At 43.9% G+C, this 16937-nt stretch overlaps 1 protein-coding gene across 1 annotated transcript in view; it reads right to left on the bottom strand.

Annotated features, from left to right (window-relative positions):
• TTC23L (tetratricopeptide repeat domain 23 like) overlaps nt 1-16937 on the bottom strand; it is a 45016-nt gene that overhangs the window by 23040 nt on the left and 5039 nt on the right. Inside the window, exons 3-5 of the mRNA XM_065905299.1 lie at nt 15635-15824; nt 10397-10520; nt 1219-1375 (exon numbers count right to left, since the gene is read on the bottom strand). Coding sequence (XP_065761371.1) covers nt 1219-1375; nt 10397-10520; nt 15635-15824 — 471 coding nt within the window. The remainder of the gene's footprint in view (nt 1-1218; nt 1376-10396; nt 10521-15634; nt 15825-16937) is intronic.

Raw genomic sequence — 16937 nt, 5'->3', positions numbered from 1 at the left:
GTATGTGTTGTCGAGAAGGGAGGATTCTTCAGAAAAGGAACGGGGTCCTGGGTGTCTTGTGGTGTTGCAGGAGTCCAGGGCTAGGATGTGTGGCAAGCATTGGGAGTTAACGGAAACTGTGAATTACACGGGATTTCCTTCGAGGCATCTACTGCGTGACAATTATTCATTTTTTCCCAAGTTGGTTTCTGTGAATGGCAAAAGAGAGGAACTAACTTTGCTGAAAGGGACTTTCTGGGTCACTTAGAAAGTCCAAGCAGAGCAGCTTTTTGGCGAGAGGCAAACAGCAGGAAAGAAAATCCCCTTAATTCCCAATATCCTTCCATTTCCCGCATTCTCAATAACCCTCTGGTGCACAGCAGAAGAGAGGAAGGAAGTGTATCAGATTTCGCAAGCTGAGTATCAGGACCAAAAATGTAGAGGGGGGATGTGTAGAGAGAAGGTCAAAGAGGGTTTATGATTATTCATGAACATGAAAGACCCCTTAGTTTTCAAGAAGAGATAGTACCCACAGGCTGTCAAAATCACAAGCTTTTGGAGGAGAGGCATTTTTAACCGTTCTCCCTTGAAATACGGAAAACTATTTCTCTGGTCTATTTTGCTTGGCCTTCGGCTTCATGGGCAATGTTCTCAATAGCATTTTAGAAAAACTAAAACCATCAAGTGTACATTAAATCAGATGTTTTTGACTGTGTGTTACAAGTCACCTGGGGCTTTTAAAAAATCTCAGGGAACAGATGCACCTGGGGTCTACTAAATCAAACTCTCGGGGGTGGGACCCAAATAGCAATCATTCTTAAAGCTCCTCAGGGGATGAGGATGTGTAGCCTACTCTGACAAACAGTGCTTCAAATTACCATCCATCCTCCGTCTTCCTACACGGCCACTACCATTATCACCCACCTCCTTAATGCTAACACTGCCTGTCTTGAGGGCTCAATGAAGCACAAGACAGGCTCCCCAAACTTTCAGGTGCCCAGGAGGTGTGTCCCCAGTGAGAACCCTCCCATGGCTCAACTCAGAGCTCATGTGAAGAGACGCAGGAGGAACATTTGTACTTTCTAGACAGACTTTCCGAGTGGAGGCTCATGGAGGGCCCGGACGTGGGAATGGAGCTACGAGGCCTCGGTTCCACCTCCCACCCTGTGTGAGATGACTCATCTGGTGTGGATGGCCCCTGGCCCTGATCCCCAGATCCCGCTGGGAAGGAAAGGATATTGGTTCTGTAGGAGGCAGGCCACCCCCAGAGTGTAGTAGAGCATGACTAGAGTCTCCAGAATTTGCTTTTCCTCCTTGTCTGAGGTTGTGGTTCCCTTCCAGGTCAGCAAGACGTTCTTGGCAGACTCGGCATGTTTCTTGGCCTGAGCTGGAAGGCCTGGGAGAGTTGGAGGGTGGAGGGCAAGAAGGAAAACATCAAGAAGGCACGTTTCAGTCAAAGACATTCCTGGGAGGGGCTAAGGTGGGCAGTGTGGTTGTCAGTACGGTCTTTAGTACTGCTTCCCCAAACTGCAGTGCATTAGAATCATCTAGAAGGCTTGTAAAGAATAAGGCTCCTGGCCACCCCCTCCCTAGACCTGTTGAGTTGGAATCTCTGGAGGAAGGGTGTCTAGGACTCTATATTTGAAATTAACTGCACAAGTGTTTCTTATGCAGCCATCCTGGCATTCATCGATAGACTCTATTTGGACATCACTGATGGAGTGATGGAGACAGCAAAGGAAGCTGAGGATCCCGGTCTCAATCTCTTGCTAATGCCATGTGACTTTTTCAACCCACAGAGCTTCTCCATCCCCCAAATGTGAAACGACAACAAAATTACAGCAGCTGCCCTTTCACCAAACACATGGAGACAGTCCAGAAATGAACTGGGTTATGCCACAGAGGGCATGCTTTGAGCTTGCTGGAAAAGGGACTATAAAGACAGGGGCTTTTGAATACAATTACTTCCATCTGGGGATTTTTTTTTCAATCCAAGATGAAGCTGTTGATACTAATTGGTCACACACACAGGATCTAATTTCTAATGCAGTGAGGCCCCTCTCTAGAGAAAGAAGACAAAAGGGATACCAACACCCGACAAGACAGAACATGGGGCGTGTTTCCCCTTGTTTTCTAACTGAAGGCTGGTGTTCCTGAGCCACTTATTTGAACTGGAATTAGTCCAGCTAACAGAGGGTGACTTGGGAGCGTTCAGGTTATAGAACTATTTCCTCATCTTCCATACCAGCTCATGTCCAGTGATCTCTGATGGATAAGGGGAACCCTGGAGAAAAGAGAAAGGCCAGCAAAGAACACCGAAGCCTTCTCCTCTGCCCTCCTGAGGACCACCCATGGCTGGCAGAGCTCTCCTCCCCACAGACCGGAGGTCTGGGAAACATATCATCCTGCCACAGAAGGAGGCCCACTGTGCTTTTGACTTGTCCCTCCCACCCCAGCCCCCAGTTTGCTCTCCCTCTGGCCCATGGGGGGCTTCCCTGATAGCTCAGTTGGTAAAGAATCTGCCTGCAATGCAGGAGACCCCTGTTTGATTCCTGGGTTAGGAAGATCCCCTGGAGAAGGGATAGACTACCCGCTCCAGTCTTCTTAGGATTCCCTAGTGACTCAGAGGGTAAAGAATCCACCTGCAATGCAGGAGACCTGGGTTCTATCCCTGGGTCGGGAAGACTCCCCTGGGGGAGGACATGGCAACGCACTCCAGTACTTGCAGAATCTTCCTTGGAGAATCTCCATGGACAGAAAAGCCTGGCGGGCTACAGTCCATGGTGTCGCAGAGAGTCGGACATGACTGAGCTCCTAAGCACAGCACGCAGCACTGGCCTTTGGAGCTGCCTTCACAGCGCAGTGCAGTCAGCGGCATTAGAGGTGATGTAAAGGACTTGCTTTGGAAGCCTAAAGCCCTCCTATGTTCCAAGTGTGTAGGTCCTTCTTAATGAATTGCAACCATGAGAACACAGTTTCTCTGAAAGAGCCCTAATAGGGACCCAGAAGCCAAGAAGTCTTTGTTAGAACACTCAGAAATGACCTTTCTGTAGGTCTCAAACGGAAGAGAAAAATGGACTCTGTCTCCAAAGAAAGGGCTATATCTCAAGTTACCAGATGACAGGGGTCCTCAAATTGCATCGAAAGCACCTGTTACAGTGCAGAGTCCTGGGCCTCCAGTAGTTACAGTTCACAAGTTCTAAGGGGAGAACCCAGGGCTCAGACTTATAACAGCTATCTTAGGTGATACTGATATAGGCTCTCCGAGGACCACACTTAGAGAAACAGTGAGTTAACAAGTCTTTATGCAGGAAGTGGGACTCTTCTCCTTCCTGAAGAGTAGGTAGGTTCTGACTGATGGAGAAGAATGAGAAAGGGTTTCCACTAGGAGGAAACAGCCTGAGGCCAAAAAGACAGAACGTGTGTGTGTGTGTGTGTGTGTGTGTGTGTGTGTGTGTAGGAGGAAACAGCCTGAGGCCAAAAAGACAGAGAGAGAGAGAGAGAGAGAGAGAGAGAGAGAGAGAGAGTGTGTGTGTGTGTGTGTGTGTGTGTGAGTGTGTGTGTGTGAGACTGATGAAGAAGAATGAGAAAGGGTTTCCACTTGGAAGAAACAGCCTGAGGCCAAAAAGACAGAGAGAGAGAGAGAGAGAGAGAGAGAGAGAGAGAGAGAGTGTGTGTGTGTGTGTGTGTGTGTGTGTGTGTGACTGATGGAGAAGAATGAGAAAGGGTTTCCACTTGGAAGAAACAGCCTGAGGCCAAAAAGACAGAACATGTGCTGGAATAATAGGGAAGGCTGTGAGAAGACCAGCCTGACTAAAGGGAGGCTTAAATTGAAAGACACGGAAGATATGAATCGGATGGGGAAAATGGAGTCTTAGATACCAAGACGAGGAGGCTGGACTTGCTCTACGGGGTGACAGGGAGTCTTTACAGGTCCTGAGAAGGTAGCGGCAACAGAAAACTCTGCCAGGGAATCAGACCGAGACAACTAACTAGGAAAACTGAGTCTTTTTTATCAAATAGTTTGCTTTCCATGACCAGCTGGGCCCTTGGGAGTATGTCAGTAAGGAGAGCAGGAACCACATTTAGATGCTTCCCTGGGTGTAGAGGAAGAAGCAAAGTGAAACTGGATGAGCCACTGAAAACCACTCCCCGATCAGCACAACGCTGCTCCTGGGCTCCTAAATGAGAAACAAATCCTAAAGTTGTTCTGAGGCTTTGCAAGTCTCCCCTCCAGCCCCACACCCCAGCCCTGGGGACCCAGGGCTGCTTGTGAAATCCCCAAGAGGAACACTTTCTCTAAATGCATCAGCTAGTTAATTATATAGTTTCTTGTCTCCCCTTCATTGCATTGTGGTCCTTCTGATGAAAAAGCAGAGCTCGTGACCAGTGGGCCTTAAGTAAATTGAACTAAACAGCTCATTAAACTTGAAAGTTCAGCCCTAAAGAAAAATGACTCCTTTACCCTTCCCAGAACGCAGTCTGGTCTCCAAAGTGGGATGTGTATACCCCTCTGGGTATGTAAGATGTCATTAGGGTGTGTGGAGGGGATAAAAACTTCTCTCTTTTTTTAAAAAAAGTATTTGTTCATTTCCATTTTAATGAATATTTATATTACATAATATTTAATACCATTGTACATAGTTTATAATAAATACATATTTATGGAGAGCACACAAAGCTTTTTTAGTGCTAAGGAAGCTAATTCTCAAGAGTTTAGAGACTATAGTTTCAGACAAATGTTTTCTAAAGTTTCCAAGTATGAAAAAAGTCCTTTTTTTGTTTAAAAAAAATCTCACTCTGGGACTTCCCTGGTGGTCTAGCAGTTAAGAATCCACCTTGGAATGCAGGGGACATGGGTTCAATCCCTGGTCAGGAAACTAAGATCCCACACATCATGGATAAACTAAGACCACACAGTGCAACTATTGGAGCCCAGCGCCATGACTAGAGAATCCTCGAACAGCAATGAAAGATCCTGCATGATGCAACGAAGATCCCATGTGCCATGGCTAAGACACAATGCAGCCAAATAAATAAAATAAAATTTTAAAATGTCACTCTGTGATAATATTTTTATAACATTCCCTACATGAGAAAATTCAGGATGACAAAAAATACGATGAGTCAGAATCTAATGCTTTAAAAAGAATTTGCTTTTTTGTAATTACAAGAACACCCTCTTTTGTGGAAAAATAGCATCTGCATATACGTGTACATGTAAGATTCATTTCCTCTCTCTCCAGAGGATACTCACAGATCAGTGACCTTGTTCCCTAACTCCGAGTCCCAACTCCCCAGTTCCAACATCTGCTCTGAGACCAAGTCAGTTTCCTTTACTTGCTTTCCCAAGCCAAGGACACCAGCCTTCTCCCTGCACCAGGAATGCAGCAACTACAGAAGTGAAAGTCAGGGCAGGGCAGCAGCAAGACCTGCTTCTGAAGCCTGAGACTCAGAAATCACAAGCACATACTGATAAACTGGGAAAGGGGTCTGGAGATTGTTCACCCAATGTATCAATCATTTCTCTTTCATTTGGGATAAGATTCTACCACTGACGTCTGTTACTCTGACTCAGGCCACAGACAATCTGTTCAGAGCTCCTCAGCCTTTGTCACCTTAGAACATCACTTATATTTAGGAAGTTCTCACAGTAGTGATTAAGAGAGCAGGGTCTAGGGCCAGACTTCCAAGGACAAGTCAGCTTAGCCACTACCTGAACAAGTTACTTAATCTACCTGTACTTTAGCCTAGTCATCTATAAGATGGCAATGAAAATACCTCCTAACTTGTATGGTTGTTGCAAGGATTCATTTAATTCATGAAAAAGGACTAAACAGTGCCTGGCACACTGGTGGGAAATGAGTTTAAATAAATATTAGCCATTATTATCATTACTACCAGGGTCCGTACCTCTTAAGCAATTTATTATACTTGTCCTTACATATGCTGGACATTCTTCATAAAGCTGCTAACAGCATCTCTATAAAAGACTGCCTTCTCAAATGCACACTCACTTCAGATAGGTACCAGGCTTCCTGAAGGTCTGATCACCTGGGTTTTTTATCATTTCTTTTTGTTCTTGTACCAGTTTTTGTTTTTTTTTTTCCTTAACCAACTAGACGGAGAAGGTAGGGTTCATGACTTGTACTTCTTTTTTGGTGTTTTGCAGAACTTGTAATAGAGCCCCAGATACTTGGAAAGGCCCCAGTAAGAACAGGCTAACAGATTAATTCATTGCTTCATTAAAAATAGGAAAACCTCAGGAAACTGCCTGTTCATATTACTATTTCCTCCTAAACACTTGGAAACAGTGGTAACAAGGTGATCGGCCACTCCGTTGTTCTCCACCTGCCCTTCTCTCAACCAAGGAAGCCCTAGCCTCAGGACGGTTCTCATCAGGTCAGCTGGTGACAGAGTTCCACTTCTAGTGTCCCCTTACTCTATTTTACCAGCCCACAGCCTTTTATACTCTGCTTTCCAAAGGCCTTGTGTTCTCTCGTATTGACTTATGGGACTCATCGCATCCATCGCTCTATTTTTAAAACCTTGAAACTCTCTACCTGGCTCCTTCCTCGCTGCGAGAAATCTTCCCAAGTCTCCTCCTCTTATAAATTTCATGTGCCTTTTCTGCCTTCCCTAACTACCCCCTATTACCCTACATCACTTTCACTATGCAGGATGTGACATACATAGTCTAGACTGCTGGCCCCTGGGCCTTGCCCTCACTCCTGGGATCTGGCTTCTGCTCCAACCCTTCTGCAGGTTCTTGTGAGATCCCCAAAGGCATCCTACTGAATCACTGTATTCACGGTTTCTTGCATCCCCATCTCATGGCAGCATTAGACACCCTGGCTGCTGGCTTCTCCTCTTGGCTTCCAAGGTACTGCACTAACTTGATTCTTCTTGATAAACCTCTGACATTGCTCACTCTGCCAGGGTCCCCTGTTCCCTCCCATAAATGTGTCCATTCTCCAAGGACCTGTCTTTTCACTTCTTCCTTTTCTTCTCTCTTTCCTCCCAGAAGTTTTATCAACTCCTATAACTTCAACCTTGGCCTTCATGCTTATAATTTTCCATTGCCCCTCCCTACTTCTGGTCTCAAATATTCCTCCATGCTTATGATTCCCTTCCTTTCTTTCCAAGTTCTGGTCCCAGTTTTCTAGCACCTAGTTAAAATATACTCGTGGCTTTTGCTGTTGCAACTCAAAATCAGTATATCAAAAACCAGATCCACATTTTCTCTTCCACTCCACTTTCTTTCCTGATCTGCTTGTCTCTGACAGTGGCACCTTGAGAGGCCTGAAACTTCATGGTCATTTTGGGGCCTCACTTTTCCTCAACCCCAAATCCAGTGCCATGTCTTGCCAATTCTTCCTTCACAGTCTTTTGGAATAGGCAGTACATACCCATGGTTCAAAAGTCAAAATTTTATGCAAAGGTAAATGCTGAGATATCTCACTTCCAATTTTATCCTCATTTACCACAAGCAACCTCTAGGTAACTTTTCTTTCTTGTGTTTCCTTCAGTATTTCTTTATGGGAACATAAGCACATATTCTCATTTCTCTCCCGTCCTTCTCACCCAGAAAGAGGCAGGTTACAAACACCGTCCTGCATGGTGCATTCTCTGTCGCCTAAAGATGTATCCAAAAGATCTTTCCCTGGTTGTAGACAGAACTTCCTCATGCCCTTTCTAAGACTGCATACCCCTACTGTACATATGAGTGATTCATGAGTATACTTGGTTGTTTCCAATCTTTTATTATCATAAACAGTGCTACAAAGAATAATCTCAGCCAAACTGTCTCATCCAGGTTATAACTGTAGATTCAGGAAAGAGTCCCAGAAGTGGGATTTCTGGCTCAAAAGGTAAGGGTATCTGTGCATCGCAGACTCTCAAATCCTTACCTTCTCACTTACAGCCCTGTCATCAGCCTGAATTTACACCTAGATGTTAACAGCTAGATGAGATGGCTTCCACTCCAGTTATCATTGCTAAACTGACCTTTCCACAGGCCCACCTTTATTTATTCACCACTTGCTAGAAAATCTCCACTAGTCCTCCTTGTTTACCAAACAAAGGACTAGTTCCTCAGCCTGACCCCAGGTGCTCTTTCCCAGCTCACTTGAGCAGTCCTCAGTGTAGATAGCCAGGCTGCTGATTGCTTTCTAAACACACATTGCACCTTCCCTCCTCCAGGCCTCTGCCCAGGTTTTGTTATTCATCAGAAATGTCCACCCCGTCCTCTGCCCACCCAACCCCAGATATTTTTCAAAGAGCCTTCTTGAACGGCATCTCTTCCTGAATCTATCACTAACTACCTTCAGCAAGAACTGATTTCACCCAATGACCCCAAGGTCCATCTAGTCAGAGCTACGGTTTTCTCAGTAGTCATATTCAGATGTGAGAGTTGGATCATAAAGAAGACTGAATGCTAAAGAATTGACGCTTTCAAACTATGGTGCTAGAGAAGACTCTTGGAAGGTCCCTTGGACAGCAAGAAAATCAAACCGGTCCATCCTAAAGGAAACCAGTCCTGAATATTCACTGGAAGGACTGATGCTGAAGCTGAAGCTCTAATCCTTTGGCTACCTGATGTGAAAAGCTGACTCACTGGAAAAGACCCTGACGCTGGGAAAGACTGAAGGCAGGAGGAGAAGGGGATGACAGAGGATGAGATGGTTGGATGGCATCACTGACTCAATGGACATGAGTTTGAGCAAACTCTGGAAGATGGTGAAGGACAGGGAAGCCTGGCATGCTACAGTCCATAAGGTCAGAGAGAGTCAGACACAACTCAGCAATTGAACAACAGCAGCATCCCCAAAGCCCTGTATTTAAACCAGTCACATAGCATCTGCCTTCTGGTGCCTTCTTATCATAGTTGTTTATGTGTAGCTCACCTTCTGCATGGTTGTAAGTTGTCTAAAGGCCACGACTATGCCTTCTGTACCCTATAGTTCCCAGAGTGCTCTTCACAGCATCTCCCATATACAAATGTCTCATTAAATACTGCAAGACTGTTTATTGAGAGAAATCAGTCTTCTGGCTTGAAGTCCTCCCCCCAGTACTGGAAAAGGCTCCCAGGGAAATGAGGCAGGCAGGTCTGCTGGCCATAAAACATGGGCATGTGCAGCGAGGCATGAGCACGCACAGATGCATATGTCTTGCCTACATGGAAGCCTGGCTCATAAATTCTATCCATTTTAAAGCAGTTGCAGAACTAATGACAACAAAACTAAGTGAAATTCAGCAAGCACTTCATCCCTCTTGAAGATTTGTGACTTTTCAAAGCTTTTGTTATTTTATTTGAAGGACCACAGACTTTTTAAAAAAGTTAAAGTGAAGAAACTGAGTAAAGCCTATACTTGAAATAAAAGACCCTGGGCTATTCTCAAGGAAAGGTCACGATCATAACCTAGAAAAATTCTAGGCTAGGCTTCAGAAAGTCTGGGTGCAAGGTTGAGCACCATTATATTATGTGGACACCTAACCAGGAAGTTGGTTTTCCCATCAAGAAAAAACAAACACACAAAAAGACCTTCCTTTACAGGAAAACTTTTTCCCCGTCCAACCTATGACTCAAATGTGGTTGCCCATTCATGTGGCGGGAAGAACTGTGAGTCAGGGAAAAGCGGGCAGTGCTCCCCAGCGTCTACTGTGACATGACCTGTTTACCTATCTTGAGTCAGCTTGGAATCTAACTGGAAAAGCAAAACTCAAGGTCTACTGGGGCTGCTCATAGAAAGTGTTGACTTCAGAAGATGAAGCCCAACCTCCGTCCACTGACCCACTCAGTAATCTTTCTGAAGAAAGGGGGGCTGTGTCTGCCTTCTCTCGGTTCAGACAACATCCCCCTCACATACTTCTGGTACCTTCCTCTTGGTTTCAAGTTGCCCTCACCCCCAGTTAGAATTTCAGAAACAGTTTCCTAAATTGTCTTCCTGAATCTGCGCTCTCCCAGGGCCCAAGGAGTTTACTTGTTGGTGCCAAACCAACTGTCAAAGACTTGTTGATTGACAAATCCATGGGTCTCTCTTCAGCCTTCACCCCATTTGACTTCTCTCTGCCATCAGAACCTGCTGAAACCACACTAAGCTTCTTTTGAAATGCCTTCTTCTCCCTTGGCTTCCCTGAGTTGGCGCTTCCTGATTCTTCTATCTCTTCACTGGCTCCGCTTTCTCTACCCCATTTTGTCCTTCAGTCTTCTGTCCTCTGCCTTCTTTCCTTCATTATTATTTTTATCTCTAAGACCCCCATCCTACTGCCTGCCTCACCCATGGGCTTTCCCTTCTCTTGACAAGCTGTGCGTTGGGGACACGATGGATCCTCCCCTGGTCATCCCCTCCCCCACTGCAGTTGTGTGTGCTCAGCAATGGTTCACCCACCCACACCCAACTGGGAAACAGAGTACCTCTCAGTGTCAGGTAGCCATAAGCCAGGGTGGCCAAAGCCTGTGCACATTTCCAGTGTTCTTCCCCAAAAATAATCCGAGAAAGGATGACACAGCGAATCAGCTCCTTATTTGCTTCAATGTTCTGCAGAGAGCAAGCAAGTCATCATGCTTTCTGGAAAAGAGGAAAATCCCCGGCCCGCATCTCATCACAGGAATGCAGGACTGCATCCACTGTCATCTTTTTCCCTCCTCCCTGCTTCCCATCCCACAGCCAATCCATCAAGCCCTGTTAGCTCCACCTTACTACTAAGTTCTGAAGCTAAACTCTTCATGCATACCCAGGCCAAGCCACCCTCACCCATGATTTGGGTGACCTCAGCCCCTTCTACTGCCTCCACCCCTGCCCCCCCCATAATTAACTTTCTACATCACAGCCAGAGGGACTTATTTTCACCTCTCACTGTGAAAAATTTTAACAGTATGCAAAAACGGAATGGACAATGACTCACTTAGCTGCCTCAAGTAACTACTCATGGTCAATCTTGTTTCATATCTATGCTCCCCACATGTACTCACCTTCTCCCTCTATGGCTCTGAAGCAAATCCAAGATACTAAATCATCTCATATTTCATAAGTACCTCCAAAAGATATGGACTTAGAAATACTGGGTTGGCCAGATAGTTCGTTTGGGTTTTTCTGTAATATCTCAGGGAAAACCCGAATGAACTTTTTGGGCCAAACCAACAGAATCACAAAATCATTATCACACCAAAATATTAACAATGATTCCTTGCTATCAAATACCTACTGCCGGGAGCCATTATGGGAGGTCCCACCCGTGACGAGGTCACGAAGAAAATACTGGACAGGCAAGGCCGTCCAGGATCCCATCCATGATGAGGTCATGAGGAAAAAACCTGATAGGCAAGGCCATCTAGGATAAGGGACCCTCCAGATTGGCCTCGGCCTCTACTCCACCCTGTATCCTCCCCACCTTTTCTGTTGTTGTTCTTGTTTGCCCTGCTGTGAATTCTTGTGTTGCCTGCTGAGAGTTTTCCTGCTCCTCTTTCACTGAATAAAGACCAACTTAAAACCATAATTAACAAATCTCCTAGACGCTGGTACCCTATGAAGGGGCCAGGGATGAAGAAAATGCTTCAATTCAAACCCTTTTGCTGGCATTCTGGCTTGTTTGATAAATGTGTGCTCTCATTGCAAAAAATGCTCATGATTGTTCTAAACATCCTAAGCACAGTTCGCTAACAAAAGAAACTATTAAGCATAGGTCCCTTTGCGAGGTGAGAAAAGCTCCACAAATATTATAGCCACAAATGTGCCTAATAGAAAATAGTTTAGATAGAGATTAGATGGTGACTTCTTGCAGGTAATTAACTTTTGGACTAAGAGCCTGTTTTGTGCCATATCTGCTGTTTTTGCAATCCTTTGCATTTCTGTTCTGTAAAAATGTAATTCTATCTAATTCCCATGGAGATGACACCTAATAGAAAAAAAAAAAAATAGATTAACCACAAAAAAGACAGGGTCAGCTACTGAAGTTGCTTAAAGTTATACCAGGTGCAAGGCATAAACTGTCAACAGGCCTGAAAGCCAAAAGATATTATACATAGAGATTAACCATAAAAAAGGCCCTAATAGGCACAGAGCCCTTTGGGGGATGAGGAAGCCCTATTAGAGAATACAAAAAATATTGTTTTAAAAGTGGTTATTAGATCAATGTTTGATTGATGTTAAAGTGATGAGGTTGTGCAGTGGAAACTATTGTTAATATAGTTGGAGATCTAGAAAAATAAGAGTTTAGCCCTAGTGTAAAAACAATAAGATAATTGTTAATTTTAACCAGGAGTGCTAAACAGGGGCTCCCTCACCAGAGCCACAGAGTCTTTGTGTGTTAAACTTTTTAGATAAATTTAGCTGAGAACTTCTATAAAAAGACTGACTTTTATGTTAACAGGATTGTATTTCTATTATGTTGCAACCTGCTGTATCAGGAGACTGACACTTTTCTGTTTTCTGCTAAGCTCAAGGCCAGAAGATAATGTACAAAAAATCTATGGGAAAAGACTCTCATAAACAAAAATATACAGAGAACACCTGGTTTTGTGAAGGACAAGCTGATGTAATGTTAAACTAAGTCTGTGTGCTTATCTGCCCCTTAGAAATGTACCAACTTAGGGTATAAAGGCTACGGTGAAAAATAAAGCAACTGCCAGACTCTGCTGCATATCCTGGTCTGGTCTCTCTCTCTCTCTCTTTCTCTCTCTCTCTCTCTCTCTCTCTCTTTCTCTCTCTAGCAGACTTGGCCCCATCAAGGCCGGTCCTACGTGTCTCTCTCGCCGATGCGGTTCATCCTGAGGGTTCCCCTGGATCCTGCTGGGGCTGGACCCCGGCAACCTACTCCCATATATCTAATAATTACCTCATATTTTGTAGTTTGATTGTCCAAATACTGAGATCTATCTCCTGAGTCTCCTTTAATCCATGGGTTCCACCTTTATTTCTAATTCTTTTCATTGAAAATTATTTATGGAAGAAACTGAGTTACTTGATTTATAGTGTTTCCCAAAGATGGAAACTGGATTGACTACATCCTTATGGTGTTACTCAACATGTCCTTCCATCCTCCATTCTGCCTTTATATTGGTCATTGGATTTAGAAGTTTGGTTACCTTTAGTTTTTTTTTACCCAAGCAAAACTACTTCATATGTTCTACCATCAGAAGACACCTAACCTCTGCTTGTCTCTTGCTGATGAAGGCACAACTGTATGAATAAATCTATAAAAGATAATAGAATGATGATATCCTAATTCTATCATTCCTTCTTCATCTGTTAGCTGGACTAACTTTATAAAAATGAAATCTCCCCTCATCTACTTCTTGGTTATCCAACAGTACAGTTCATATCAGAAGGATAGGATATATACTTTAATCTTTCCCTTAATTTACCAGCTTTCCAAATAATGAGTTCATTCACTAGCACCCACCAGTGGTGACCAAGTAGCTAGGAGTTTATCATTCTTTTTCTTCTCCTCCTCCATCTTTTTTTCCTTCTTCTAATTATTATTATTTATGACCATAGGATTTTAAAATATATCTGATGTTCCTGAATACAGCAAACTACTTTCTAGCTCAGGGCTTGTACACCTGCTGTTGCCCAGCCTGGGACACTCTCACAGATCATTACCCTCTTGTGTCATTTTCATTTTGTTCACCCCAGAGAGGCCTTCCTTGGTCACTTTATCTAAAACAGCCTCTCACCCCATCACTTACTATACCCCATTACCAATTTTAATTTTTTCCTTCATGGCATTTACCTCTCTGATATTCCATTAACTAAAATTTTCTGCCTATGATCTGTCTCCCCAAATAGAAAATAAGTTCCCCAAGAACAGTTTACTCCTCAAATTCACTACTGTATGCTCCATGCACAGAGGAGGCCACTCAATCAGCACTTGCTGAATAAATCATCTCTCTACTGGCAAAGATAAGGATGGGGTGGGGAAAAGAGTCCCTGGCCCTGTAGAACTGATGGGCAGAGCTCTTGAAATCACAGGCTTACATCTTTAACGCATAGATGTCAGTAACTTTACAGTCACCAGGTAGCTGCACTGATTGACAAAGTCAGGCACTTATTTTGATCCAGGAATTTTGATCTCGATCCTGACATTTACTGACTGTGAGGTTTAGGGCAAGAACACCCTGAGTCCCAGTGTCCTTTTCTACTTAGAGATCTATACCACTCACTTTACAGAATTACTCTAGAGGAAAGTGAGTCAATATCAAAGGGATCCGAATCTGTTCTGTATTATCTGACTGTAACCCCCTTACAGAGTAACACAGAGAAGTCTAAGGACTGTACTCTTCTGACCCCTGTGACCCCCACATCCTTCCTCACCTTAGACTTCATCCCTCTCAGCTCAAACACACAGAGGCAAACGATGTTAGAGGGACATTTCCCCTCATGCTTTAAAAACAGCCATTCGGTCAGAACATGTAAGTGTTCTTCATGGGCCAACCGCACACTAAGTACTAAGTTCTATTCCAAGGAGGAAGCACAATCCCATGAAAAATACCTAGAATGGGAGTCCAAAGCCTTGAGTCCTTTCCTGGCTCTGGACATCGCGTATTCATCCATCCCCACACTCCCTGTCCTGGGGACACAAGCAACCTATATGGGCTCCAGAGGTCAATCCAGCGTTGTCACTGCCACCACCAACCCCCCTGTCCTTCAGGGAGGTGAGAACTGGGGTGGGCTAGATTTAACTCCTAACTCTCAATCTCTGTCGTTATCCAAAGTGGTCTAGGAGCTGTCAAATCTTAGAAGTTCACACTTGCATTCCACAGCAGTTGGTACTTGTCTTTCTAGAACTGATCATTCTAGCCTAGGCTCATGAAATACAATGGGTCAGGATGATGGTCTTTTCCAAGTTTCTGGGTAGTTTATACAGGTAAATTTACAGATATATCCATCCAGGGAAGTATCAACTTCTGTTGTCTTCTGAGATGCCTCTCAGCCTTTCCTAAGCCATCTGCAGACTTTCACGCAAGTACTTTTCCCCTTGTTTGGGAATGGCTAGGAAGTCAGTAAGTCAGCATAAGAATTCTTTCTTGATAAATAATGCTCTGGGAGCAGGCTGATACCTGTGTGTTAATCACGAGGGTCACTGACAGGCTGTCTCATGTTCTTGGACTTTGAACACTCCTGCTAAACACTTGCTCTGAGGTCATAGTTCCCAAGTCCTGGCTTTGCTCTTGGAAATGGATACCTGGACTCCCTGACCTCTGCTGCTACCACCCACTTCCTGTCCTTTGGTTTCCTTGGGATTCCACTGTAACCACAGGCATCTTACCATATCCTCGTAGGCCTGGGCCTAGACTGCACCTGGCTACCCTTGCTCTCAGTCTCTTGCCTCACTATCCTGGACTTCTTGTTACCCAAAAGATATTATCCTGAAACCTTTCAGGAGAAATCAAAAACTGTTTGTTAATTAAAAGAACCAAACAGCAACAGGAAGACCCACATCAATTTTCAGTTTAAAGCCAAGAGCACAAATACTCCAAGGAAGTATTTAGTGACCCATGTGTGGAGCTGGAAGGTGGGCTGGCTACCAACTATGCTCTGCTCTGTTCTCTCCCACTAATAAAGAAATATTAACACCTTCCTTCACTTCATGGCCTTCATGGACATGGAAATTTCCATTTGAAAATGGAAAACCTTGTGGATTTTTATTTTACCTTTTTCCCCTTAATCAGCTGAGCTATTTTCTTCTGGGATTGGGCCAATTTCTCTTTGGGATGAGACATACAGTCTATGGCCTTCTCCTTGGCTTTGGTGTCTTCCTCACTCTCTTCAGATCCACTAGTGGGAGATGACTCATCTGTTCGCTGATGTTCTGGGATCTTGGTTTGCTGGGACCTGTGGGTACTAGAGGGGGACATGGAGTGAGGTTTGACCCTTGCATATCTCAAACAACGTGGCACTGAAGGACAGAGTCCTCCCAACTTGAGGCTGGGGATATGATCTTTAAAACAGACCTGAAGAATAAAGCCAAGTAGCAAACTCATTTCACCTGCAAAACCCAGAATTAGAACAGCAATGTAGTGGTTCAAATGAAACAGATTTGTTGAACTACCCACTCAGGTGCAACTCTGCAGCTTACCAACCATAAGAACTGAAGTTATTAATTTGTTTCTCTGTAAAATGAAGTCAATACGAACACTCACCTGATGAGGTTATGGGATTAAGTCAGGTAATACTCATAAATCACTTAGCACAGTGTCTGCTATTTAGTAAGTGCTCTTTTAACATTAGCTATTATTATTTTATGAGCTCCATGACTTCAGGATGTTGAATTGGAACATCTCCAAGATTCCTAGTGTTCTAAATTCTGATCCGAACCAGGGGCAAAAATGGACACAGTGAAATAAGCTAAAGGGAACTATCACTTTGAGGTTGGAACTTCACATGTCCTCTTTCAAATTTTTTAAAAGCTTCAATATAAACCCTAACTAAAGAGGATGTGGTTCCACCAAGGAGAAGGGAGGGGAACGCACACTGGGTCAAGTGCAGATTCAAGAGAGAAATGACCTTTTTAATTATTAGGAGAAAAAAAACAATAAACCAAAAACGTGTTGAAGAAAGAGCTGAGTGGGTTGAAAAATCTTCTCCCTCTTCCCCAGCACCCCTGCCCCACCCCTAACACACACATACACACATGCATACACACAGACAACGTAAATCTCAGATTTCAGTGCTAAACATAATTATGAATGGGTAATTGATGTGATAAAGTTCAAAGAGTGAATCCTATGTTAACAAAAGAGATAACCATATCCTAACTCTACCAGAAAAATCATAAAGTGATCCAGAAGAAATAGAATTCTAAGATCTTAAGAGGAACAGCAGAAATTTTAATTAGAAGTAAGTTCCCCCAAAGAATCACCTTTGTATTCATGATAGCTTTCAAAAGCTCAACAACTGCATAGTTTTCAAAATAAATTTTATCTTCCTTTTCCACTAATTAGGTAAGTAATGAAT

Source organism: Muntiacus reevesi, chromosome 14 (genome assembly GCF_963930625.1).
Source record: "Muntiacus reevesi chromosome 14, mMunRee1.1, whole genome shotgun sequence".
In the NCBI taxonomy this organism is placed as follows: Eukaryota; Metazoa; Chordata; class Mammalia; order Artiodactyla; family Cervidae; genus Muntiacus; species Muntiacus reevesi.
This window is presented reverse-complemented; position numbering and strand designations above follow the sequence as displayed.